General features: G+C 44.9%; 1 protein-coding gene across 2 annotated transcripts in view; it reads left to right on the top strand.

The window, feature by feature from the left end:
- Window positions 1-27357, top strand: part of FGD1 (FYVE, RhoGEF and PH domain containing 1) — a 276522-nt gene that overhangs the window by 99343 nt on the left and 149822 nt on the right. The window contains exon 1 of one of the 2 annotated variants that reach the window (XM_077478898.1): window positions 3846-5141. The exons of the other annotated variant lie outside the window; for it this stretch is intronic. Coding sequence (XP_077335024.1) covers window positions 5114-5141 — 28 coding nt within the window. The 5' untranslated portion in view covers window positions 3846-5113. Of the gene's footprint in view, window positions 1-3845; window positions 5142-27357 lie in introns of those variants that run through there. 2 annotated transcript variants of the gene reach the window in all.

Here is a 27357-nt window from a genome sequence, read left to right as displayed (position 1 = left end):
AGTCATTTTTTGAAAAGCAGCAGCAAAAGATTTATATGTCTGACAATGGTCTGAAACTATATGATGGCTTAACAGTTGGGTTAACGGCACAAGCGACTGTGACTGTTATCATTCACAGCATGCCTTGTCACTTTAAAGCAAAATACTCACCTACATCTTCCGGGGATGTGACTTTTACATCCCTTACCAGCCACCATCATCTTTTCTACAGACCACTTTTGGGTGCTGGGTTTTTAGTGTCTTGATTGACCAGTTGGAGATGAGGATGTGCTGTGTATGCACACAAATGTCAGTCAACCCTGCACAGCTGGAGTGTTCCTGGGAGTGCATGCTGTTCTGCGCATGCGCAGTTCAATGTACATTCATTGGAACAGTGTTTTTCAACCAGGGTGCCGCAGAGTCGTCAGAAGGTGCCAGCAACATCCCGGTCTGAATGTAACCCTGTGTAAACTCCTGTGCACAGGGAGGAGAGAGAGCACACCCCACACCTCCTCTCGGCTCCCTCCTCCTCCCTGCTGCTATGGGTACTATTGACAGCAAAACAGAAAGCTGTGCATGTAGCCTGCATCCATCTTACCAACCGATGACATCATCAGTTGCCAAGGATATGTCGTTTGGAACACACAGCTTTCTGTTTTGCCAGTGTTCTATCGAATACTGCCTCCATCGAAAAATGCCTCCGATGGGTCTGCTCATGTGCACTACCAGACGTCACGCCAGCTGATATGTGGATCAGCTGGTGTGACGTCAACACATCGCATGCGCAGATTTTTAGAGCCCTTTTTTGGTGCTATTAAAACAGCAGAGGGAGAAGCTATGCAAACAGTGGAAGGAGAACGTACTTGTCAGATTCTGCCTCGCTGTTGCCGGGCAAGTTTTCCATGTGCTGAGCGGCGCGTTTTGTGTGTGTTGCAGGATAGGTTTGGTGTGTTGAACGGCGGGTTTTGCTTATGTGTAACGGTGGGTTGCAACACACACAAAAGCCGCCCTTCAATACACCCAGTACGTTCTCCCTCCACTGTTTGCATAGCGTCGGATAATGCCTCCGATGATCTTTTGACGTCACGCCAGCTGATCAAACATATCAGCTGGAGTGACGTTTGGTACTGCGCATGCGCAGACCCATTGGAAGCATTTTTTGATGGGAGGCATTTCTCGATAGAACACTGGCAATAGTAAACATAGCAACAGAAAGGAGGAGAGATCTGGGAGGAGGTGCAGGGTGTGCTCTCTCTCTCTCCTTTCTGTGCAAAGGAGTTTACACAGGGTCACAATCACATCTCAATGTGCAGTGCTTGATTACTGTCCCATATCTATTCTCAATCCCTACACTGCTCCTGTACAGGAGGAGGGATTTGGGAGCGTATTTTGTGCTAAGAATGGGTATTTTGGAGTAGGAAGTTTGTGCTAGGAGGAGTAATTTGGTAGATTGTGTTTGGAGGGGTGATTGATGCTAGGAGAGGGAATTTGGGGGGGTTGTGCTAGTAGTAATTTGGGGAGGTTGTGCTTAGAGGGGGATTCATGCTACGAGGGAGAATTTGGAGAAGAAGAGTTGCAACCTATGATCACTGAACTCTGCCTCACAGACTACATTTTAGGGCTTGTTCACACCAGGTGCAGTGCAGTAACACATGCAAATTTGCATGTTTTCCTGCACCGCAGAAAAACGTGGTCGTCATTAACTATTAATAGCACCCTCATGCATCTAGCAAATGCCTGTAAGTTTGCATCCATTAACCACTTGCCGACCAGCGCCGTCATATGGCAGCAGGTTGGCACATTCCCACGAATCGGCATAGCTGTGCAGCAGCTCCTTTAAGAGCCATAGCAGACACGTGCGTGCTGCATGGCAGGGGACCTGATGTGCATGGCCAGGGTGCGCGATGTCCCCCCCGCCACCTGTGATCATGGGCACGAGAGCCAGAACGGGAATTTGTGTGTGTAAACACACAAATCCCCGTTCTGACGGGAGGAGAGACCGGAAATAGGAACAGCGATCTGTCTACTCCTACACCTAGGGAACACACTTAACACCTTGATCGCCCCCTAATGTAAACCCCTTCCCTGCCAGTGACTTTACACAGTAATCCCTGCATTTTTATAGCACTGATCGCTGTATAAATGTCAATGGTCCGTTAAAAAGTGTCCGATCTCTCCGCTGCAATGTCTCAGTCACGCTAAAAATCACAGACCACCGCCAATACTAGTGAAATAATAAAAAAATTATGCAAAACTGGCCTAAACTGATGAAGAAATGTGTTCTTTTTAATTTTTTTTGGGGGGGGGGATATTTATTGTAGCAAAAAGTTAAAAATATTGTTTTTTGTTTTTTTCAAAATTGTTGCTCTTTTTTTTGTCTATGGTGCAAAAAATAAAAACCGCAGAGGCGATCAAATACCACCAAAAGAAAGTTATATTTGTGGGGAAAAAAAGGCGTCAATTTTGTTTGGGTACATCGTCGCACGGCCGCGCAATTGTCAGTTAAAGTGACGCAGTGCCGTATCCCAAAAAATGGTCTGATCATTAAGGGAGAAAATCATTCTGGTCCTTAAGTGGTTAAAAAATGCAATGTGCAGGAACATGCAAAAAAGCATGCGCACTTGGACGCACCTCCTGTTGTAAACGAGACTGGTGTGCCCCAGGATTGTGCGCAGTTCCAAAGGGTGCCTTGACTGAAAAAAAAAGAAGGTTGGAAAACACTGCATTAGAAGACTGCAACCAGGCAGAAGAGACATTGGGGGTTATTTACGAAAGGCAAATCCACTTTGCACTGAAAGTGCACTTGGAAGTGCAATCGCTCTCAATCTAAGGGGTAGATCTGAAATGAGGGGAAGCTCTGCTGATCACGTGCAAGCTAAAATGCTGTTTTTTATTTTCCTTGCATGTCCCCCTCAGATCTGCAGCGACTTTACTTTCAAGTGCACTTGCAGTGCAAAGTCGATTTTCCTTTAGTAAATAACCCCCATTGCATGCCTCTTTCCCAATAAAGAGCTGGCAGAAAAAAAGTAGGTTAAAACAACGCACCTAAAGCCGTCCTAAATCAGCATTTTTATGTGTACTTTCACGTTGTGGTGTTAATGCATTCTGTTGACCAGAATATTGATTTATTCTGGTTATTAATGCGCAAACGCGCCTAGCACTTATGCACATTTTCTTGCGCGTTTCACTTTTTTTTGCTCAAACGATCCTCTCCTGGACGCGCTTGTGATCTTTTTTTTTTTCTTTCCAGCCTGTGAACACTACTCTTCTAATAAGCCTATGTGTGTATGGACACATAGGGATTGATTTGCTAAAGCACTCTGCAACAGTTGAACCAGAGCTTAATAAATGAGTTCTGTTGTCTTCCATCATCCAATCACGTGCAAGAAAAAAATGCTTTTATTTTGCATGCGATTGGGTATTATTTGCAAACCGAAGCTTCACCTACTAGCATCTTTGGTAAATCAACCCTATTATAGGCTAACATAGAGGTGCTTTTACAGGCTGAACAACAACAACAAAAAAGCACCAAACGCCTATAAAAAAAAAAGTGTCTTAAGCTCTTATGTTCATGAGCCTTTAGGATTAAATTATTGTTACAGATATACAATTTTTAAATCATTTTTTCCTCCACAGCTTTTTCTTGCTCCCTCCTTTCTATTTTCATGTGTGTTTTCCATTCCACTCCCTTCTCTCCTCCTCTATCCCTCCTCTCTTCCTCCCTGTCCCCCTCCTCCTAAAGATGCGATTCCGCCTTACAGCCCTTTCGGGTTCCCTCATTCGTTCACACTGTCCCATAGCCCTCAATTAGTTGCTATGGAGATGCTTTTTGAATGGGGAGGGGGGTGGTGCCGGGGGAAGGGTTCCAAGCAGCTAAAATTACAGAGGGTGAGGAAAATGACTGAAAAAGCTGTGAGAAGGGGCTGAGCCCTGCTAGGAGAGGAGGAGAAGGAAGCTCTCTGACTGAGTTCCTGGATTCCCAGCACTGCTAAGGATTCCTGGGAAGATTTGGGGACAGAAGCCAAAGTCCCCCATATCCTGTCCCTGTCAGATTTCTGACACCGGAGGAGCCGGCGGCAGGGCTCACAAGTCTGTCAAGGGACTCACGCTTACGGTAACTGTTTTGGAATTTCTAATTTTGTATGGGAAGATCTCTGGAAGTTGCATCTGAAACCGCTTGGCATTCCCCCGAAGACTTCCTGAGAAGATCTCCAAGTCTTTATGGAGTATCCAAGTGTGCATAAAAGGACTAAAACACATGCTTATAGCCTCAGGTGAATAGTAGACTCAGCAGGGGGACTCCGGGAGGTGATCCTATCCCATCAACTTTTGTGACCTGAAGATTCAGACCAAAACAGATCTGCTGCCGTGAGGACCTTCAATGGAATCATGTAGGTGCCACAAAAATTGAGTCTTAGGTCCTTTGAGGATATAGAGAATATTTATTCAATCAGTTTTTGCTAAGTGTAAGGATGTTTAGGTGCTCTCCGGAAACTGCTCATTGCCTCTTGGATTACCTTTTACTTTTTTTTTGGATTTGTTTAGGATGAGCGAATAGCATAGTTCATGTTTACTACATTTTCCCCAGTACCGACGAGCTTGGATATTTTTGGATTTCATTCTTCCATTGCATCTTCAACATATGGAACTACGAACAGGTTAACAGAAAAGTCTTTGGATGGGTGAAAAGCATAGTTCGTGTTTTGCTATTTCTCAGTACTGACCAACTTGGATATTTCTGGATTCTGATGACCCATTGCTTCTCCAAAATATGGACCTACGAACAGGTTGACGGGAGTCTTTGGATGGTTGAATGGCGTAGTTCATTTTTTGCTACTATTTCCCAGTACTGAAAAACTTGGATATTTCTAGATTCTGTTCTGCCATTGCTTCTCCAAAATATGGACCTACGAACAGGTTGACGGATGCCTTTGGATGGGTGAATGGCATAGTTCATGTTTTGCTACTATTTCCCAGTACTGAGAAACTTGGATATTTCTGGATTCTGTTCTTCCGTTGCTTCTCCAAACTATGGACCTACAAACAAGTTAGCGGAAGTCTTTGGAATTTGGTTTGAGCTACCTTGGACAGAGATCCATTAAACATCCATACCTGTTACTATTCGTAGAGCATCATGTACATGGATAAAAGTACTCTAAGAGGTAAGACGGTTACATTTGTAGTTGTACTGTGCTGATATCTCACATCTGTGTGAGTTGAAGCCCATTTTTCACACCAGATTTCGTATTCTGTTCTGTCTATTCACACCTGGGCGATGTTCTGTCACGCAACGCTCAGAAAAAGTATAGGAGCTCTTTGGGCATGATGGCACATTTTGGACCTCGTTAGGTGCGCTTGTAAAACCCGTGTAGTGCACAGATTCTGCTCTTAATAACTGTCTCCCCCTCCTAGTGCCTGGTTTCCATTGGCTAAAACAAAACAGCTCAAACCGAAAAATGCGTACAAAAAAAGGTACATAACCATGCTTATGTTCAAACGTGACCCCAGGCTAATGGGTCCACAGGGGAATCCCAACAAAAGTCACAAGCAAGATATTACCATCCAAGCACGTTCCTGCACAATGCACACCTCTCTTTGGTTTAGCGGTTTGTGGTTTGTGACGCTTGTGGGCAGTCCACGATAGAATATATAGCAAACAAATGTTAACATGAGTTTATTTCCAATTAGAATCATTATTGTCAGTGCCTGAAATGTGACTGCATGTTTTAAAGACCGCCCATATATGACACGGCAGTTGGAAGATCTGACCACCTTACAATGATCGTGGCATGAACATAGACACTCATTTGACTAAGCATACATGTTTATACACAAGCAGACCCTCCTGGCACTGGCTACATCTTAGAAGAATAATAGTGATTGGCTGGGAAAATGCCAATAATTCTAACAAGACCGGTCCACAATGTGGTGTCTGCAGAGGTTCAAGAGGTTGTAAACACTTGGGAAAAAGAAACAAAAAATAAATAAAACCTGTAAGGCAAACGCATACTAAAAACAGCATTTTTCCTATGATGGAAGTCAGCAGAGCTTCTGCTCATTTACTAAGCTCTGGAGCAACTGCCTTGCTTTTTTCTTTTAGTAAATCAAGAGACTTTTAATATAGTTTCTCAAGCCCGGTTCACACTAGTGCGATGCCAGACATCGCATGTGATTCGCACCACATTGCTGTGCACATAACATGAGATGTCTGTGCGATACGATTTCAGCCATATAAATTGTACAGCTGAAATCGCATCGCATATCGCACAAAAATGGTGCAGGGTCCTTTTTTTGGTCCACACTGGAATCGGATCGCATGTGTGTTCACACCTGTGCGATCCGATTCCTACACCATTTTACAGTTCGCACTGCGATCTGCGAACCGATCTGGGGGTGTCGGTAACTTTACATTGACGCCCGCAACGGTTCGCAGATGTCAGTGTGTACCACTGTGTTATTCGAGTGTGATGCAGGGACCCGCAGTGGATTTGCAGGGTTCTCACATCGCACCAGTGTGACCCGGGCCTTAATCTCCTTGTGTATCCAGTGGGATTTGTCATACTTTGGCTGTTGTGAGACAATGCCCGACAAGGGGAATCCCATTATTGTCTATGTGACCCGTTCTTACCTATGCAACGCACTTCCGTGTGATTTGGAAAAAGGTGCTGGCGCTTCTTTTCAGGAAACATAGTTCTTTTATGGCCCCATAGAATTTAATGGTAGATTCTGAAAGATTAAAACACAAATAAATGCAGCAAAAACAAACAAAATGCACACACACCTAGTCCAACCATACTCAACCATTTTGCATTGACAATTATTTTGAAATCTGTGGGCATTTAGAGTCTGTACAACCTCTATTCAGCAACAATGTACTTGGAGAGCTGGTCAAATCTAATGTTTGGCCCCAATAATTGTGAGAAAAGTCATCAGATTCTGGATATTGGATGGCATTGGGCACAAGATCTGCTAATGCATGCCCAGATTTATAAATAATCTGCTTAAAGCGCTATTGAACCCAAGAGCAAACATTTCTTATATTTCAGCTCACCAATTCTTAGATGTGATGGCTGCATTAGTTTTCTTTTTTAGGCTTTCTTTCCTTTATTTTCACTTGTAGATCCTGCTCGTAAATGTGTTCTTTTTCAACAGAACAAGCTGTCCTGCGGATGTAGCAGTTAGAGAGTTGAGACAAACCATTAACACATTTCACAGGGGTGCCTACAGTGGTCAACTTTATTTATTTACGTAGAAAAACTATGTAATACTGCCCCTGATACTTTTATTTACGCTAACATCTACATTTTTAGGGCAAGATTTCGGTGGGGTAACCCCCTTCTTCAAGATACTACTTAGACCTTGAAGAAAGGGGGTACATCCAGAAATCTTACCCTGAAAATGTGGATGTTTTAGTGCAAATAAAAAAGTATCATGGGCACTACTACATAGTTTTTGTTGCAAGCGCACAAAGGCTGGGTTCACATTGGACATGGCATGTGATTCACACTGCAGATCACATGCAATGTCTGTGCGATCCGAATTCAGCCCTACAGATTGTATTCGCACCAAAAGGGCGCAGGACCCTTTTTTTTTTTTGGTCTGCACTGGAATCGGATCGTATAGGTGTTCACACAAACGATCCAATTCTTGCACCATTTGGCAGTTTGCACTGCGATATGCGAAACCGATCTGGGGGTGTCATTAACTTTTCTATTGACACCCATAGCCGTTCGCCTAGGGCAGTGAGAACTGCCTGCGAGTCCTGTGTAATGCGGGAACCAGCACAGGAATCGCACAGGTTTTCACATTGCGCTAGTGTGAACCCAGCTTAATACGGCTACAACCACCTCAAGTATTTATTTATGTAAAACTTTTATACCTTTATCCCAACAGGTAAAAAAAAAAAAAAAATCAGTTTGCTGTAATTGATTATAAAGTATTAGGCCCCTTGTACACTTGTGCGACTTGTCCTGAGACTTGGGACTGCAAAGTCACAGGGCAAGTTGTACCCCATGATTTCCAATGAGTACCATTCATATCTGTGCGACTTCAAGTTGCAGTGACTTCAAAGTAGACCCGGTGTTCTGCCAAGAACTGTCCCCCATCATATAGTGTCCGCCCCATACTGCGCAGGCGCAGCGCTTGCGCAGTACGGAGGACCAGGAGACGCCGAAAGTCTCCGAAGATGAATGGCGCCTGCGCACTTAATAGCACGTTGTGCCCTGAGTCTGGGTTCAAGCCCCACCATGCAAATGGACATAAGGTAGATGATGTTAAACAGCACTTAGCTTCACTCGGCAATTTTTTATTCTATGTCCAGTTGGATAGTGGGGCTTGAACCTGGACTCAGTGCGCAGGCGCCGTTCATCTTCGGAAACCTGCGGCGTCTCCTTGTCCTACAAGGCGGACACTATCTGATGGGGGACAGTATTTGAGAAGACACGGGCACTACTTTGGTCTGACTTCAATGCGACCTGAGGTCCATAGACCTCAAGATTACACAGGCATTGCTTCAAACCGCGTCATAAAAGTTGCGTGACTTTCAGGTCGCACAAGTGTGAAAGGGGCCTTCGCTGGAGTTTGGCTTTACTTTGTTAGTTTATCTACATCTGCTAGTACTTCTAACCTCCCCTCAGACTGTCAATACCGATAACACAAAAAAACACAGTCATTTCCAGTGCTAAGGGGTCTTCTGAAAGGAAGGGAAACAGGACAAAGTTATCCCAAGACTGGGTGGATGCTGCCTTCCTCAGATGGGGTAATCCAATGGAAACAACAAAAGAGACAATATAGAAGGCGCGCATACCTAGTGCATTACCAGTGACAATTTAATTAATAAAAATCCATCAAAAGTTGGTACTCACAAAGTACAAATCTCAATTGAGCCATAAAAACACACACAGTGGGGGTTGTTTACGAAAGGCAAATCCACTTTGCACTACAAGTGCACCGCAAGTTGCTGTAAATCCGAGGGGGACATGCAAGGAAAATAAAAAAACAGCATTTTAGCTTGCACATGTTAGGATGATAAAATCAGCAGAGCTTCCCCTCAGATTTACAGCGACTGCACTTCCAAGTGCACTTGCAGTGCAAAGTGGATTTACCTTTTCGTAAATAACTCCCAGTGTGTAGACATGTGCAGGAACGCAACACGGGGTATAGCTGAAGCATTTCAGTGGTGCACCCCTTTCCTCAGAGCCTGATTTTATGGCTCAATTTAGATTTGTGCTTTGTAAGTACCCACTTTTTATGGATTTTTTTACCGTAATGAAATTGTCATTGGTAATGCACTAGTATTTTGACAATACTGCTGTACAAAGGTGCCCCCCCGTGCTCCTTTCTCCAGAGTGGGGGGCCCTCTAATACAATAGATATTAGAGGGCCCCCTCAATAGGTGTGTCACTCGCCAGATCACCAGCTGAAAACAGAGGGGAAAATAACCCCCAAAAAAATGTAGCCACCACATCTAATGATTGGTAAGCCACATTATTTTACATTTTTAGTTTTGGGTTTATAGAGGAAGTAAACCCTCTCTAAAAAAAATAAAAAATAAAAACACCCTGCAGGACAAAGGCATAATGAGCTAGTATGCATAGCATACTAGCTCTTTATTAATTATTTACCTGAGATGAAAGACCCCGAAGCGACCCTCGTTCACCTCCTCCGTCGATGCCATGATACCCGGGGTGACATCTGGGTATCGCTGCCCCGGCACTGTGACTGGCCGGAGCAACGATGACGTCACTCTGGTGCATGCACGTGGGAGCCGTCAGTGACGGCATAATCGCCTTTACAAACGGCACTCTCACTGCGCCAGCACCGTTGTCTGCGGCGCGCATGCGCCATAGACATCGGTGCCCGTTTTTAGGAGCTATTTCTTGCACCTACAGGTAAGCCTTAATCTAGGCTTACCTATAGGTTAAAGTGGCCTGTAAGGGTTTACAACCACTTTTAGCCCCGGGTCACACTTTTGCGATGGCAGACATTGCATGTAATGCGCAGCCCACTGCTGTTCACATTACATGCGATGTCTGAGCGGGTGCGATGTCAGCCATACAGATAGTATCGCTGATATCGCACCGCATTCTGTGCAAACACGCACAGGACCCTTTTTTCTGTTCGGACCAGAATCGGATCGCATGTGTGTTCACACATATGCGATCCGACTCATGTCCGATCTGTAGGTTCGCAGTGCGATATGCGAGCTGAAATGGGGGTGTCGTTAACATATAATGACACTCCCCAGCTGTTTGCATATGGCATTGTGAACTGCCGTGCGTGCCGGGTGCAATGTAGGAACCCGCAGTTGATTCGCAAGGTTCTCGCATCGCAATAGTGTGAACCGGCCCTAATAACACTTGAAGGGCTAAATAATAGTGCACAATATATGGAGTTGATTTACTAAAGGCAAATAGACCTTATTATAGGCTTACCTATATGTAAAAGGCAGTAGTAGACTTTACTCCCTCTTTATGGGGTTGATATACTAAAGGTAAATAGACTGCACACTTTGTTGCCCTCTGCAAGTGCAGTTGCTCCAGAGCTTTGTAAAATAGGTAAGGTTTCACTTTGCAAACAATATACAATCACAAGCAAGGAAAATTAAACAAAACAGCATTTTTGCTTGCACATGATTGGATGATGGAAGTCAGCAGAGCTTCTGCTCATTTACTAAGCTCTGGAGCAACTGCACTTGTAGAGGGCAACTGCTCTTTACAAAGTGCACAGTCTTTTTGCCTTTAGTAAATCAACCCTTATGAGTGCCTTTAGGTGATCACAATCTACCTTATAGCCTCTGTAACCCCTTTCCCTTTGGATCAGTCCACTTTTGTTGAGAACATTTTCAGATTGTTATCATGTTTTTATTTTTTTTTCCCCATCAAGTTAAAAACCTAAGTCAGATACACTGTTCAATGGCAGTCTTTGTGCCTAATTTGAATCATTAGTAGCTGTTATATATTTTCCAGAATGCTGGCCATTTCCTTAACTGATGCTGCAAATTTTAATTGATCATAAATGATTTAGTAAATGTGGACGTACAAAAGTATATTTTTTTAATTCATTGTTTGCAAAACCACTGCAGCATTTGGTGTAATCAAAAAAATTCCAGGATTTAGAGACTTCTCTCTTTGAACAGTGCAATTGAGCATCACCAGAATTGATTCATTATGCTGGAAGATATACATGACGGCTTCTATTAGATTTCAGTTCTTCATTGTAACCTGTATTTATTCTTTTAGCCATACACTACCAAGTTACCCTAAGATATGATTGAAGACCTAACTTATAAACCCTGTTGATACGGCTGGAATAATTTAATTTGTCATTGTTTTATAAGTACATATGATATGGGGTTTTTTTTTATTATTATAATACAGGATCTATATAGCGCTTATGTGGCGTTTTATAATATAAAGAGGGACAGTAAGATTACTGTACAGTTTAAAGTGGTTTTAAACCCTTACAAACCACTTTGACCTACAGGTAAGCCTAGATTAAGGCTTACCTGTAGGTCCAAGAAATATCTCCTAAACCTATTTGGTTTAGGAGATATTTGCCCGAAAACAGGCACCGCTGTCTACGGCGCATGCGCACTGAGCGCGGCATTCTCAATGACGGAGCTGCCGCGCGTGTCGGCTCACGTGCGCATGCGCGGGAGTGACGTCATCGCGGCTTCGCCGAATGACAGCGGCGGAGCTGCGAGACCCCACCAACAAGATGGATGCGGCGGACTACAGGGGACAGCGGCGACTTCGCTGGCTCCTGTGTCAGGTAAGTGACACATAATGGAATACTATGCGATGCATAGTAGTCCATTATGCTTTGCCGGGAATGAAAGAGGAAGTAAACTCATCAGGGTTTACTTCCTCTTTAATACAGAAAGAACAGGAGGGCCCTCTCATGGAGCTTAACATCTAAAGCAAGGGTTTCCAAACTTTCTAAACAAGGGGCTAGTTTACTGTTCTTCAGACTTTAGTGGGGCCAGACTGTGGCCATTGGGAGTAGAAAAGGTCCTGACATCAGCGGGGAAAAAAACAATGCCCCATCTTTAGTGAGAGGAATTGTGCCCCATCATTGGTGTCAATGGGCAACATTGCTGGTGTCATTGGAAGGAATTGCGCCCCATCATTGATATCATTGAGCCCGATTGTTGTGGTCGTTGGGAAGAATTGTGTCCCGCCGTTGGTGTCAGCAGGAGGAATTGTACCCCATTGTTGGTGTCATTTGAAGGATTCGTGCACCGTCATTGGGCCAAATTGTTGGTGTCATTGGAAGAATTGCACCCCATCGTTGGTATCATTGGGCCCAATTGATGGGGTCATTGGGAAGAATTGTGTCCCATCATTGGTATCAGCGAGAGGAATTGTGCCCCATCGTTGGTGTCATTGGGAGGATTCATGCACCGTCATTGGCCCAAATTGTTGGTGTCATTTGAAGGAACTGCACCCTATCATTGGTATCATTGGGCCCAATTGTTGGTGTCATTGTGAGGAACTGTGTCCCATCATTGGTGTCATTGGGAGGAATTGTGCCCAATCTTTGGTGTCAGTGGGCCAATTTGTTGTTATTTGGGTCATTGGGAGGAATTGGGCCCAGTTGTTGATGTCACTCTGAGGTATTGTGCCCCATCATTGATGGCAACCGGGGAAAATTTTGCTCCATTGTTGTGCCAGATAAATGCAAGCAAAGGGCCGCAGTATGGAGACCACTAATCTAAAGGGAGGGGGAGTTGGTATAAAAGGTAATAGCTGCAGGGGATGATCTGATGGAGGTGACTCGGGTATAATTCTTAGGTGGAGGTGGGGTAGACTTTCCTGAATAAGTGAGTTTTCAAGGATCACCTCAGGCCTAGTTCACACCTATGTAGGTTGCATTTTGCATATTCCAGGTGCATTTTGCATTTTTCAATACACATTCATAAACCATTGAAGTCTATGGAACAAAGAAACAGAAAAAAGTCCTTGGCCCTTTCCATAAAATGCACAAATATGAACGTGACCTATAGGAAACCATGTTAAATGGACTGTAGTGTGTTTTTTGCAAAACTGAAAATGTATTAAAAAATGCATAGGTGTGAACCAGGCCTTAAGGCGGACAGTGTAGGAGCTGACAGGACATACTGGGGCAGAGAGTTCCAGAGGAAGGAGAATCTCTGGAGAAGTCCTGGAGTCAAGCACTGGAGGAGATAACAAGGGAGCTAGAGAGCAGGAGGTATTACGATGACTCTTTTATTCTATTGTTAATAGTTTTATAGCACAAATGCTAATTGGATATTAAAAAATTGTGGTAACATTAAAACTTTATTTGAACTATATTTGCCAGGGTTATTTTAAAAACTGGCCATATATACTGTATGGTTTCTCCTAATCTTTTGATTACCTCATCTAAGCTAAACCGCATGGGTCGAGGAATCTCCCCTGCTGGCTGTTGTATTCTGACAGCCAGTAACCGCGGCTGTCAGAATACCTGAACAGTGACCACATCTGATTGGATGCAGCTGCTGATCAGCTGACAGTTTTCCACTTCAATTTTAAGATCTTTTTAGTTTTGTCTTCTATTTTCAGATCAAAGGATTTCTGGCAGGAGAGTGCTAACAGGGCTAACAGGGCCACCCAGGGTTTGAATTTCATCAGGTACCTGTCGAAGTTAGCTCTATGTATGGCCAGCTTTGGGCTATCAGTAGACGTGACAGTTTAGAAGATCTATAGAAGCTGTAGAATGGCTGTAACAGCCCTTCATACAAATATTGACTGAGCATGTATGTTTATGCAATGACCAAACACCCCTGACATTGGGCTTATCACAGAGAACAGTAGCCATCCATTCTAGACAATTAACTTTCCTCCGAAGTCTAGCCAGCCAGCCATGATCTGATTGTAATTGCTCTCATTGTAGAATTTAGTAACTTTTGGCACATAAAGTCCGATGTGGCCTTAAAGGTGCATTAAAGTGATTGTAAAGTCTCATTTTTTTTTCTTTTAAAAATAACAAGCATTTCATACCTGCCTGCTCTGTGTAGTAGATTTGCACAGAGCAGCCTGGATCCTCCTCTTCTTGGGTCCCTCTTCTGTGCTCCTGGCCCCTCCTTCCTATCAAGTGCCCCCACAGTCAGCATTCCAATGGGGGAACTGGAGCCAAGTCACAGCTCTGTGTGTCCATTAAGAAACGGAGCCCCTGATTGGCTGACTAACTTTGATAGCCGCGGGAGCCAATGGTGCCGCTGCTGTGTCTCAGCCATTCAAGAGAAGTGTCCCAGATGGCTTAGACATTCGTGGACATTGCTGCATAGAGATGGGACTCAGGTAAGTAGTTAGGGGGTGTTTGAGAGGCAAATAGCATGTAAAAGCACAGAAATATAAGGCATTTTAAATGCTTAATTGCAGTGTTTTTCCTTTGCATATTTTTATTTTTTTTTATTTACCTGCAATGAACTTGTTAGAAAATGTGACTACTACATAGATACATAGTTAGTCAGGTTGAAAAAAGATACAAGTCCATCTGGTTCAACCAATAAAAAGGGAAAACAAAAAAAAAACAATCCCATATACACAATCCTATATACACAGTTGATCCAGAGGAAGGCGAAAAAACCCAGCAAAGCACAGGTTTTTTGTTCCAGCATGGGAAAAAAATTCCTTCCTGTTCCCCCCCCAAGAGGCAATCAGATATTCCCAGGATCAACTTTACCTATAAATGTTAGTAGAGCTGCACGAATCTGGCCAAAATGAGAATCCAGATTTTTTTTTTGCTTATAATAAAAAGATCACGGTTCTTGCACTATAAAATCTTTCACATTATACAGAAAAAATTGGGCTAACTTTACTGTTTTTTTTATTATTCATTAAAGTGTAATTTTTTTTCCCCAAAAATTGCATTTTAACGACAGCTACGCAAATACAGTGTGACATAAAATATTGCAACAACCACCATTTTATTCTCATGGGTGTCTACTAAAATAATATATATATATATATATATATATATATATATATATATATATATATATATATTAGGGCTGAGCTCATGTTCGCATGGAACACGTGCAGAGCCCGCCAGGAAGTCGGAGCAGCGCTGCGCTAATCACAGGCAGTGAGACATTGCCCGATCTCTGCAGCTGCACATCGGGACAATGTCTCACTGCCTGTTCTAAGTAATTTTCTAGCAAAAAAATAAATAAATTATTTTAACTTGAATCCAAAAAATGTCAGAAAAAGGTTTAGTGTTTAAGTGGTTAAACGTCCCTCATTTACACACCAAATTGTTACAATGTTTATAGTTAAGCTCCACTACTAAAGAATGTTGTGATTCTTGGCAGACTGCCCTTTTTTTTTTGTTTTTGTTTTTTTTCCCTTTCTTTTGACGGCTGTCGGCTTCAGCAGAGCAGAGAGGATACTCTGCATAGAAAGAATCAGGGAATACTTTGTCAAGATGGCAAGGGGGGAAAAAATAGCGATAATGATTCTTAACGATTAATCGTGCAGCTCTAAATGTTAGTTTCCAGTTATATTATGTACATTTAGGAGAGAATTCAGGTCTTTTTTTTAAGTTACTGAACGGTCCAGAACCACCTCTGGAGGGAGCCTTTTCCACATTTTCACAGCTCTTACTGTGAAGAAGCCTTTCCGTATTTGGAGATGAAATCTCTTTTCCTCCAGACTTAAAGAGTGCCCCCTTGTCCTCTGTGATGACCTTAAAGTGAATAACTCAACACCAAGTTCACTATATGGACCCCTTATATATTTGTGCATGTGGATCACCCCCCCCCCCCCCCATCTCCTCTCAAGAGAGAATAAATTCAGTTCCTCTAATCTTTCCTCATAGCTGTGCTCCTCCATGCTTCTTATCAGTTTGTTTGCCCTTCTCTGCACTTTCTCCAGTTCCCCGATATCCTTTATGAGAACTGGTGCCCAAAACTCAACTGCATTTTCCAGATGAGATCTTACTAATGATTTCTACAGCGGCAAAATATCTCTCTCTCTGGGATCCATACCTCTCTTAACCACTTGACGTCCACGCTATAGCTGAATGACGGCCACAGCGCGGACCCGAATTTCCAGGACGAACTTCCCCTGTGCACAATCCCTGAGCCCGCTGTGACCACCAATCCGAGTAAGGTGCCGGTCCCGGCCCTTTACCATGACAGCTGATCATATGATGTAAACAAAAGCTCTGTAATCGTTTTTTCTTCCTCCTCACGCTGTCAGCAAAATAAAAGCCGATCACCGGCTCATCAGCAGGGGACATCGGTGCCGAAGAGGAAGAGGCAATTATGCCTCATCTGTGCACACAATTACCGCCTGCCAGTGCCACCTGTCATTGTCACCTGCCAGTGCCACCTATCAATGCCCATGAGTTCCACCTATCAATGCCCACAAGTGCCACCTATCAATGCCCACCATTGGTGCCAATCAGTGCCACCTAGCAGTGCTGTCTATCAATGTAAACGATCAGTGCCCATCACTGCCACCCATCAGTGCCCATCAATGCCCATCATTGCCACCTATCGGTGCCCATCAATGAAGGAGAAAGATTACCTGTTTTAAAATTTTATAACAGAATATTAAAAAAAATTATAATTTAAATTCGGTCTATTTACATTTTTTTTAACAAAAAATACAAACCGCAGATAAATGCTCATAAATGCTTATAAACGCTCATAAACACACGTTAATTAGTGTTCGGCATTCAATTTTTTCAATGCATTTTGGGAGTTTGGAATGCACTGTGGGATTTTTGGAGTGTCCTCTATGTATTTTTATTGAAAACGCCCATAAACGCTAACGTTAATAAACACTAGTACAAAACGCTGTTAAAAGCACGTTTTTCAACCAGCGTTTTCTGCCAGCAATCTGACATCCAGAAAAAGCTTTTTTCAGCTTCAGTGTGCATGGAACCTTAGGCTGTTGAAGGAATATTCTCTCTACTCCCAGCCTGCTAACTGGAGAGTGAGTGACCAGCAGTAGACTGATTAGGCCAGTTCTGTTCTCGCCTTTTCTTCTATCAACCTGTCCCTTGTTAGCACATTTGCATGCAGTTGAATCCCCGTCCTGCCCTTCCCTCTCCCAGTCTGAGTGCTGCTGTATAGGAGATTGCATGGCTGATACCAAGTCAAATGCTTACACTGCTTGCAGTAAAATAATATATTTAATTGTGTATTAATGAAGACAAATCTGCATTAATTTGTCTTTGTTGGAGTTCAGCTGTAATGATGTAGGAGCTTGCAGTGAACTTTGCAGGCACAAATCTAACACCTGAGTGAGAAGACGATCCCAGAAACAATCTGATGTTCTAATTTATGTCAATGAAAAAAGGGGAGAACAAAGGTGGAGATATTGCTGGTTTCCCTTATCTCATCTGTAACTATTGCAACTGGAAAATATTTTTCTCTCCTTTTCCTGATTGGACTGTTGTTGTTATTTGAAAAAAAAATTGTAACGTGTAGCCGCTGTGATTTGCGCGCGGCACAAGGCAGGGAGGTCGAAGCAAGTTTAAATAATCTGCAGACGTCTCAGTTGGTTTTAAAAAGAAAATTACTCATCGCTTGATTAATAATTAAGATAAGAGTTAATAATTAATGTAAAGCACAGCTGCAGACTTCTAAGCTTCTTGCAGGGAGACAGCAGGTTTTACCATTACTGGTGCTCTGCCGAAATACTAATCTGACACTCCACCCCCACCCACCCCGCCATTTTTCATCGATCTTCCCTACAAAGACTCCCTGCGGTACAGCAGACAAATCTATTAGTGAGTTTCATAGGGCTCTATTAGCAAATCTCACAAGACAGATATACCCCAGACATCACATTTGACAAGGTTTTAAATTTTTTATATAGGCTGGGTTAGTTTAAATAAATTGATAGTATTCAGCAATTTCCTATGTACTCACCCTTCAGCGACAGGATGGAGTGATGTCATTTTGCTCACAGGGTGATGATGTCATCAGGCTACTTCCTAACATTGCTTTAGGGACCTCAACATCATTGCTGTGTACGGAGACACTTCCAGTGCGACTAGGGATAATGGAATGGACTTTATATAGAGATAATAAGGGTTGGTGCTGAGATTCCTTAGGCCGCGTACACACGGGCGGACTGTATGGCCTACTTAGTCCGTCATACAATCCGACGGACAGTCCGTCATACTTTCGAATGAACGGACTTGACGACACACGGATGCACAAACAGTCCGTCGAAAGCTTGCGCGATGACGTGTACAGCACTTACGACGGGACTAGAAATAGGAAGTCCAATACACAGCAATGCAACCTTCCGCCGTGTAAATCCTTTCTGAGCATGCGCCATTCTTAGTCCGTCGAACTAGCCCACACACGAGCGGATTGTCCGCTGAAACCAAAGTATGACGGACAGAATTTCGAAAAATCAGACGGACTAAGTAGGCCATACAGTCCGCTCGTGTGTACACGGCCTTACAGCCATAGCAGGGGTTAGGCCGATGTTCTGTCTAGGGGTGCACCGAATGGAAATTTTGGTACCGAAAATGAAGGATGTACTAGGCCGAAAACGATACTGAAAATGACAGTTTTTAAAAAATATTTATATTTTTATATACAATTATATTATATTAAACTTTGTAATTAATATCATCAATTTAAATTAATATTAATTTATTGTTGGCCATTATTGTCACCTTTAGGCTACTTTCACACTGAGGCACTTTGCAGGTTCTATAGAGTCGCTCAATTCAATCCAGCTTTCACACTGGGGCGGTGCGTTTGCAGGATGGTCAAAAAAGTCCCACAAGCCGCATCTTTGCAGCGCTATAGGAGTGGTGTATTCACCACTCCTAAAGCGCCCCTTCCCATTGAAAACAATGGGGCAACGCTGCAAACCCACTGCGGGCGGTTTTTACTCTTTTTCGGACGCTAGCAGGGGCAAAAACTGCCCCGCTAGCGGCCGAATAGCGCAGTTAAAATGACAGTAAAGCAGCGCTAAAAATATCGCCGCTTTAGCACCGGTGCTCACCTGCCCCAGTGTGAAAGTAGCCTTAGTGCAAGAAAGGTCCAGAAAAATGCAGTCTGCAGGCGCTGACCATCTCTTGTATCATGTCCTCAGTCTCTAACCATCTCTTGTATCATGTCCCCAGTCTCTAACCATCTCTTGTATCATGTCCCCAGTCTCTAACCATCTCTTATATCATGTCCCCAGTCTCTAACCATCTCTTATATCATGTCTTCGGTCTCTGACCATCTCTTGAATCATGTCCTCAGTCTCTGACCATCTCTTGTATCATGTCCCCAGTTTCTAACCATCTCTTGTATCATGTCCCCAGTCTCTAACCATCTCTTGTATCATGTCCCCAGTCTCTAACCATCTCTTGTATCATGTCCCCAGTCTCTAACCATCTCTGGTATCATGTCCCCAGTCTCTAACCATCTCTTGTATCATGTCCCCAGTCTCTAACCATCTCTGGTATCATGTCCCCAGTCTCTAACCATCTCTGGTATCATGTCCCCAGTCTCTAACCATCTCTTGTATCATGTCCCCAGTCTCTAACCATCTCTTATATCATGTCTTCGGTCTCTGACCATCTCTTGAATCATGTCCTCAGTCTCTGACCATCTCTTGTATCATGTCCCCAGTTTCTAACCATCTCTTGTATCATGTCCCCAGTCTCTAACCATCTCTGGTATCATGTCCCCAGTCTCTAACCATCTCTTGTATCATGTCCCCAGTTTCTAACCATCTCTTGTATCATGTCCCCAGTCTCTAACCATCTCTTGTATCATGTCCCCAGTCTCTAACCATCTCTTGTATCATGTCCCCAGTCTCTAACCATCTCTGGTATCATGTCCCCAGTCTCTAACCATCTCTTGTATCATGTCCCCAGTCTCTAACCATCTCTGGTATCATGTCCCCAGTCTCTAACAAACTCTTGTATCATGTCTGCGATCTCTCTTATTTAAACACACTGCTAATAGTATTACCAAAATTTCCATTGGGTGCACCTCTAGCAGACATGATACATTAGACGGTCAGAGACTGCAGACATGATACTAGAGATCAATGCAGCCTCACTAGTGTCCATCAAATGCAGCTTCGGCAGTGCCTGTCAGATGCATCCTTCCAGTCAAATGCAGCAGCCTGCCTGTTCCCATCAGATGCCTCAGGCTTTTCCTGTCATGCAGCCTCACCAGTGCCTGTGCCCATCAGATGCAGCAGCCTGCCTGTGCCCATGCCATGCAGCCTGCCAGTGCCCATCATGTACAGCCTACCAGTCCCCATCATGTACAGCCTACCAGTGTCCATCATGTATAGTTTACCAGTGCCCATGAGATACAGCCTGCCAGTGCCTGGTAGTGCAATCTCATGCTGTGTGTCAGCCGTGCAGCCGCTGTAATGATGTCCCGCCTCCTAACACACGGCACAATGATTCCTGGCATTGAATCATTGTGCCGTCTATCACAAGAGGCGGTCTAGGAGGCGGGACATTGTTACAGTGGCTGCACGGGGATTCAGATCCAGCTTTGACACACAGCATGAGATTTCACTACCAGGCACTGGGGAAGCTGCATTTTATGACACTCTTGAGAAGAGCAGGAGGGAGGGGAGACTGACAGGGGCGTGCCAGGATGATACATGTGCGGCACTGGTGTCCTATCATATAGGTCCTCCATCCGATAGTGTCCGCTGCGTACTGCGCATGCGCAGTACACAGCAACACAGATTTCAAAAATTGCCGAGGATGAACGGCGCCTGCGCCGTGAGTCCAGGTTCTATCCCCACTATCCAAGTGGACATAGAGTAGGAATATAAAAGAGCCGAGCGCAGCGAGGCCGAGCCCGAAGCGTGGCGAGCAAAGCTCGCCCGTGAGGGGCCCTCTAATATTCACAACCCTATGTCTGCTTGGATGGTGGGGCTACCACCTCCACTCACGGCACAGGCGCCGTTCAGCTTCGGAGATTTTCCGAAGCTTCGTCTGTTCCGTACTGCGGACACTATGCGGACACTATGATGGCCGGACACTATATGGCAGAACACTAGTGCTGTCGATTTGTGCCTTCCGTCAAAAAGTGCCCGTGCATGCGCAGAACAGAAAAGCATGCCAGCTGATTTCCCAATCAGCTGGCGTGACATAACCATAGCACATTCGCACATAATAGGAGGCTTTTTTAGATGGGAGATACCATTTGATGGGCACGATTAAATGCTATGCAAACAGCGGAGGGGCCCCATATTTTTTATATTGTGACTTGCTGTTGCTCCGTGGGTTTACAGTCTGCACAAAGGTCTGGTTTTGTCTGTGTTGCAGGGTAAGTATGGTGTGTTGAACAGCGGGTTTTGCCTGTGTCTAAGGGCGGGTTACAAACACAGACAAAGGCACAGACCCGCCCTTCAGCACACCCACAACCCGCCCTGCAACAGCCAGCTACAATCTGACAAATACGGTGTCCCTCCGCTCTTTGCATAGCTGTCAATTGTGCCCGTAAAATGGTATCTCCCCTTGAAAGTGATTTTCTTACCTTCAACCTGTGGTTCCTCCTGAACCAGAGAAGATTTTATCGATGTTCTATCGATTTGTGCCCTCCGTCGAAAAGTGCCCGCTCATGAGCAGAACGGAGGGGGACTCCAGCTGATTTCCCAATCAGCTGGAGTGATGTCACCATAGCGCATGCGCACTTTGTAGGTTTTTTTTCAAGGGGAGATACCATTTTACGGGCACAATTGACAGCTATGCAAAGAGCGGAGGGACACCGTATTTGTCAGATTGTAGCTGGCTGTTGCAGGGTGGGTTGTGGGTGTGCTGAAAGGCGGGTCTGTGCCTTTGTCTGTGTTTGTAACCCGGTCACTGGGTGTCCAATGTTTCTGTGTTGAGAGCATGCTCATTGCATGCTCTCAGCATAGAGACTGAGCTGTCCAGGACAGCGGTGGGTCCAGCTCCCAATCATGTGACTCATGCGCTATGGTGACATCACTCCAGCTGATTGGGAAATCAGCTGGAGTCCCCCTCCGTTCTGCTCATGAGCGGGCACTTTTCGACGGAGGGCACAAAACGATAGAACATCGATAAAATCTTGTCTGGTTCAGGAGGAACCACAGGTTGAAGGTAAGAAAATCACTCAATTCCCCTATTAACACAGTCAGTGTTGATGAGGAAATCCCTCCCACTGTGCTATTGTCTTCGGACACTGGGAGGAACCCCACTGTCAGAATACACTGATTATTTCTGGGATCATACAAAAAAACCAAAAGGCTGGTTGTACTTAAGTTGATCGTTAAATCGACTTCAGTACAACCAGCCTGCCCATAGATGGATGGAAATTTGGCCGGTTCCTGCTGAACTGGCGAAATTTTGATCCATCTATGGCCAGCTTAAGAGCGTGGATGGGGGAATTGATTGAGTGTCTCTCAATATAAGCAGGATTGGGCAAGGGATTCTGAGCCATTTATGGCTGGCTTTAGGCCCTTCTCACATAGGCAGGACTCTGCTTAACTCCAGTTTTCTCAGCAGGGGTTCTGTCCGATGAGCCCCTGCTGAGCAGAGCATAGCTGGTGCATGACAGGTCCGTGTCCACTCAGTTGTTGCAGAGCAGACACAGACCCAGCCCACTGTGCTTTATGGACAGTCGCATGTAAACAGACCAACTGTCCCATTACACCCAACTGTCATCCGATCCAGCCAAACAGAGCGGAATGGATGTTCTCCCGTTTGTTTTTGCCGGATCAGATTAGTTTGGAGGTAGGCACGTCTACACCGTGCACAAGTCTTTTTATATCCGCCACTCCATAGAGGAGACTGGAGGGCCTGCCTGAAAAAGGGACAGAAGGACCCAATGGGACCTCTCGTGTGAAGAGGAGGCAAAAATCTCCCCAATTGGGACACAGAATGCAGTAACAATAAGACAAGAGTGGTAACCTTGATCTATCCAAATTTAGAAAATAAATACTTTCTTTGACTCTCATTGTTTAACCCCTTCCCGCCCACCCGATGTCCCTTTAAAAAGTTCTGAAGTTCCTGGAAGGCAGGAAGGATTGGTGATTATGTGACTACTATGATTGGCGGTCACAGTGGTCACATGATTGGGAGCTGGACCCACCGCTGTCCTGGACAGCTCAGTCTCTATGCTGGGAGCATGCAATGAGCATGCTCTCAACACAGAAACATTGGACGCCCAGTGACGCATATGTGAGCATTACAGCCAACACTTTTGCTGCCACATAAATGTGTTATGTGGGCGGCAAGAGGGCAACAGACCATTGTAGCGATTCTCCCATATGTTAAACATGGAGTGGGCATATCAGACCATGCAGCTGTACAAAGGTCCTTTGGGACGTAGGGGCCCATTTATAACAGGCAGGTGCTGCTAATTGTGCTAGCTGTCACCTAGACCTGGACATGGCTCAAATGTTATAAATTATCTAACACATTTAAAATGAAAATGTAAAATAAAACAGAAACCATTAAACTTTGGCTTGAAGGATGTGGTATCATATTCGTGGGCCTGTCATACTACAAAAAGTGAGACTTTACACATACGTTGCTTGCCTGAAGGAAAATACTTTACATATGAACTACTCAGGACAGAAGGAGACCTTGTGCCACAACTGCCTCTAGGCAGCTGCCTGTTTTACCTAGTGCTAACAGTTGAAGGGCCCAGCATTGTCTTAGGCCCCTTTCACACGGGGCTGTCCGTTTTGATGGACTCCATTTGCTCAGCAGGGATCGCTCCGCTGATCCGGCAGATGACAGGTCTGAATCCGCTCACTGTGCAGGAATGGACCTGTCAGAGCCCTCTCCTCTATGTGGGACCTGATTCTCCTCCCGGCCACTCAGGAAGCGGGTCCTGAGACCCGATTGGCCGGGAGAAAAAGCAACTGTATTGGCTGCAGAGGAGGAGACGCAGGATGGATCCGCCGAGGAGGAGACGCTGAGCAGGAAACACCGAGGTGGAGACGCCGAACAGGAGACACAGAGGAGACGCAGGTCCGCGACCTAGATAGGGTTTGCCGATTGACCAAAATGGGGGTGCAGGGTTTGAGAGACCAACCATGTGGGGGGGTTAGCGGCGGTTGGTTTGTTTGCCCTCACCCCAAAAAAAATGGAGCACCAGTCGCAGCTGGTCCTCTGATTTTTTTTTTGGCAGTCTTAAAGCGGGAGTCCACCGGGACTCCGCGTTTTTTTTTTTTTTTTTAAAAGCCAGCAGCTACAAATACTGCAGCTGCTGACTTTTAAATAGTGACACTTACCTGTCCAGCGCGCCCGCGATGTCGGTACCCGAAGCCGATCGCTCGCTCGGCTGCCGGGTCCCGCCGCCATCTTGGGTATGGGAATCAGGAAATGGAGCCTTTCGGCTTCATTTCCCGGTTCCCTACTGCGCATGCGCGAGCCGCGCGGCGCAATCCGGACGGTCCCCGCTGCCTCTGGGAGCTGTGTGTTTCCCAGCAGGCAGCGGGGCACTTGCTGAAGGGGGCGGGCGCTTGCGGAACGGGGGCGTAACCTACGCCCGTTCCGCAGAGAGCTAGCCCGGAAGTGGGTGCAGTTACCTGGATTATCCAGGTAACTGCACCCCCCTCCCCCCTGAAAGGTGCCGATTGTGGCGCCGGAGGGGGGGGGGATTCCGATGAGCGGAGGTCCATTTTAGGGTGGACCTCCGCTTTAAATGCTGTACACTTGGGCTGAATATCTGGTGACATCAGTCAGTTCAATAGACACCGTCTGACATTCAGCCTGTGTGTATGACAGAAGCCGGCCGCCGAAAGGGGCATGACTGAAAAAGGTCTGTCGATCGGCACTCGATCAGTGTTCTCAGCCAATGACCAGTGTGTTCTGGCAGGAAGGGCCGTCCCCCTGTCAAAACACAATATCTCAGCGGGGGAGGGGTCAATGTACTAACATCAGATTGTTAGTACAGGGGCTCCCCCCAAGATCATCAGTTGTTTTTTCTGCTCAGCCTGCTGGTTTGAATGTAAAAAAAAAAAAAACTCACTGTTCCGGGGCTCTAAGAAATTAGTTGGTGACCACTTGTATCCACTCACAAACCAAATGAATTCTGATGTGACTTTGGCAGGGACCAGCTGTCGATGCCAGTGACGTCAAAAGCGGTTAGCACACCTTCTGTAGGGGAAGCAGACAAGGAGGCAGGGAGCAGCAGATAAAGGATGTCGTGTGTCAGGGAACACACACACACTGCAGGCTTCCTTCAGTGCAGAGAGGTGTGTGCGCTCAGCAATTAGTTCATGGCCGGGGAACAAAGGTTAACATTTTAAACTACGTTGTGGTTTCTCAACACTATGTTTCGACATGTTATTGTGCTTTTTCTTTCACCTGCATGGTGGCATGCTGTTCTTTGTTCTGCCTTTCCTTTCTTTAATAAATATAGGACTTCTGTGGAATTTCCTATGTTCAGTTTACTCACTACACACTTGCTGGATTTTGTTTTTGTAAAAAAATAAAATAAAAAGCAGGAAATGCACACCTCCCAACTTTTTGAGATGGGAATGAGGGACAGCTACTAGCAAAAGCATGTAGGCATAGGGTACGCCCCCTGCCACACCACCTTAAAAAATAATTACCTAAAAAAAGATTAGTTAAACCCACAAGGGCTTTTTTTACAACTACTATTTCTTTATATTGGCTTTTGAAATGTACAAATGCAACAATTCAGATTTTGGATGAAAGGTTTAGCACTGGGAAACACTTTTTGAAAGATAAAAAGTGCATTTTATATACAACTATACAGATCAGACCAAAATGAGGGACAAATGAGGAGGAAAGATGGACAGAGGGACATTGCTCCAAATCAGGGACAGTCCTTTGAAATCAGGGACAGTTGGGAGCTATGGAAATGTAATTCCTAGTTATTAAAACTGGTTTTTAGTCTAAAGTTGTATATTTGCAGTAGTGCTTTCTGGACCGAACCAAACCCTATTGCTTCCAAAATAGGCACAGTAATTTCAGACTTTGCCTATATTGATCTGGTAAAACAAATACTGTAGATAAGGCTTCTAGCATTTTTTCTGACTGTCCCTCATTTGGAACCAAAACCCTCTGTTTTTTTCCTCCACACATGTCTCTGAAATTACGATCGTGTGTATGCAATTCCGACACACAAAAATTCACACATGCTCAGATTGAATTATGAGATGGAAGCTATTGGCTACTGACTATTGAACTTCCTTTTTCTAGTCACCTCGTACGTTTTGTACGTCACCGTGTTCTTGATGATCGGAATTTGGTGTGACCGTGTCTATGCAAGACAGCTTGAGCGGAATCCCATCGGAATTCCGTCGGGAAAAACATCAGAGCTTTTTCCGACAAGAATTCCGAGCACGGGGCATTAGGCAGTCCACAGATGGTGAAATTTTCATTACCATGGGTTGCAGGAAAGGAAATCGCTTAATTCCCTCATCAACACAGTCAGTGTTGATGGGGAAATCCCTCCTGCAAAGCTATTGTCTTCTCTCGTCTTTTGGGGGCACCTGAGGGGAGAACACAGTGATTACTGCTAGCAGCTATAGCCACTGGCAATAATCACATGCCAAACAAATGAGACATGCTGATTGTATCCAAGTCGATGGATGGATTGAATTAGGTACATTTAGCCTGCCCATAGAGGGTTCGAAATTTGGCAGGTCCCTGCTGAACTAGCCAAGATTTGGACTATCTGTGGCCGGCTTTAGTGCTTTTTCAGATGGGTGGCTGGGGCGGTGACAGGCCGCTGAACCAGGGCAGGATCTAACTTATTTGACCTGGAGGTGCATTATAAAAATAAATGTCATGTCATGTGACAACACAGAGTGACAGTTTGTCACATGCGTTACAAGAAGTAACATAGTAGCGCAGAGGTGATGCCAGTAAATGTTAAACTGTCATTGGATTGGGATTGCCCCCTTATATCAGGTGTCCTTATCAGATTCCCTCCTTACATCAGGGTTCCTCATCAAAGTGCCTCCTTACATTAATTGTCCCTATAAGAATGCCTTCTTATATCAATTGTTGGCATCGGAATGCCTCCTTACATCAGTTGCCCTCCTCGGAGTGCCCCTAATATTAACTGTTGACATCAGAGTGCCCTCTTATATGAATTATCCCCTTCAGAGTGCCCTCTATGTTGTCTCTTTATTGGACTGGCTGACAGATCAGCGGATGCATTCTAAGGGACCTGGGGGGGGGGGGGGGGGCGGGGGGTTGTCGCTACAAGTAAAATCAGGAGGGGAGCAACCCTTCCCAGCACCCCCCTAGATTTTGGCCTGGGCTGAAACCCCCCCCCCCCCCCCAGCGGCACACACAAACTGTCCTAATACAGCCAGACGGGACTGTATACATCCTGTGGCCGTGATACCTTGTTTCATGGCCGTGGCCTTTTTGAACTTGGGGGAGCAGTGCAGTGCATATAAAAAATATAAATGTGGCTGCACT

Source organism: Lithobates pipiens, unplaced genomic scaffold, assembly GCF_037356315.1.
Source record: "Lithobates pipiens isolate NorthernLeopardFrog02 unplaced genomic scaffold, aLitPip1_a1.2 Scaffold_1, whole genome shotgun sequence".
Classification (NCBI taxonomy): Eukaryota; Metazoa; Chordata; class Amphibia; order Anura; family Ranidae; genus Lithobates; species Lithobates pipiens.
This window is presented reverse-complemented; position numbering and strand designations above follow the sequence as displayed.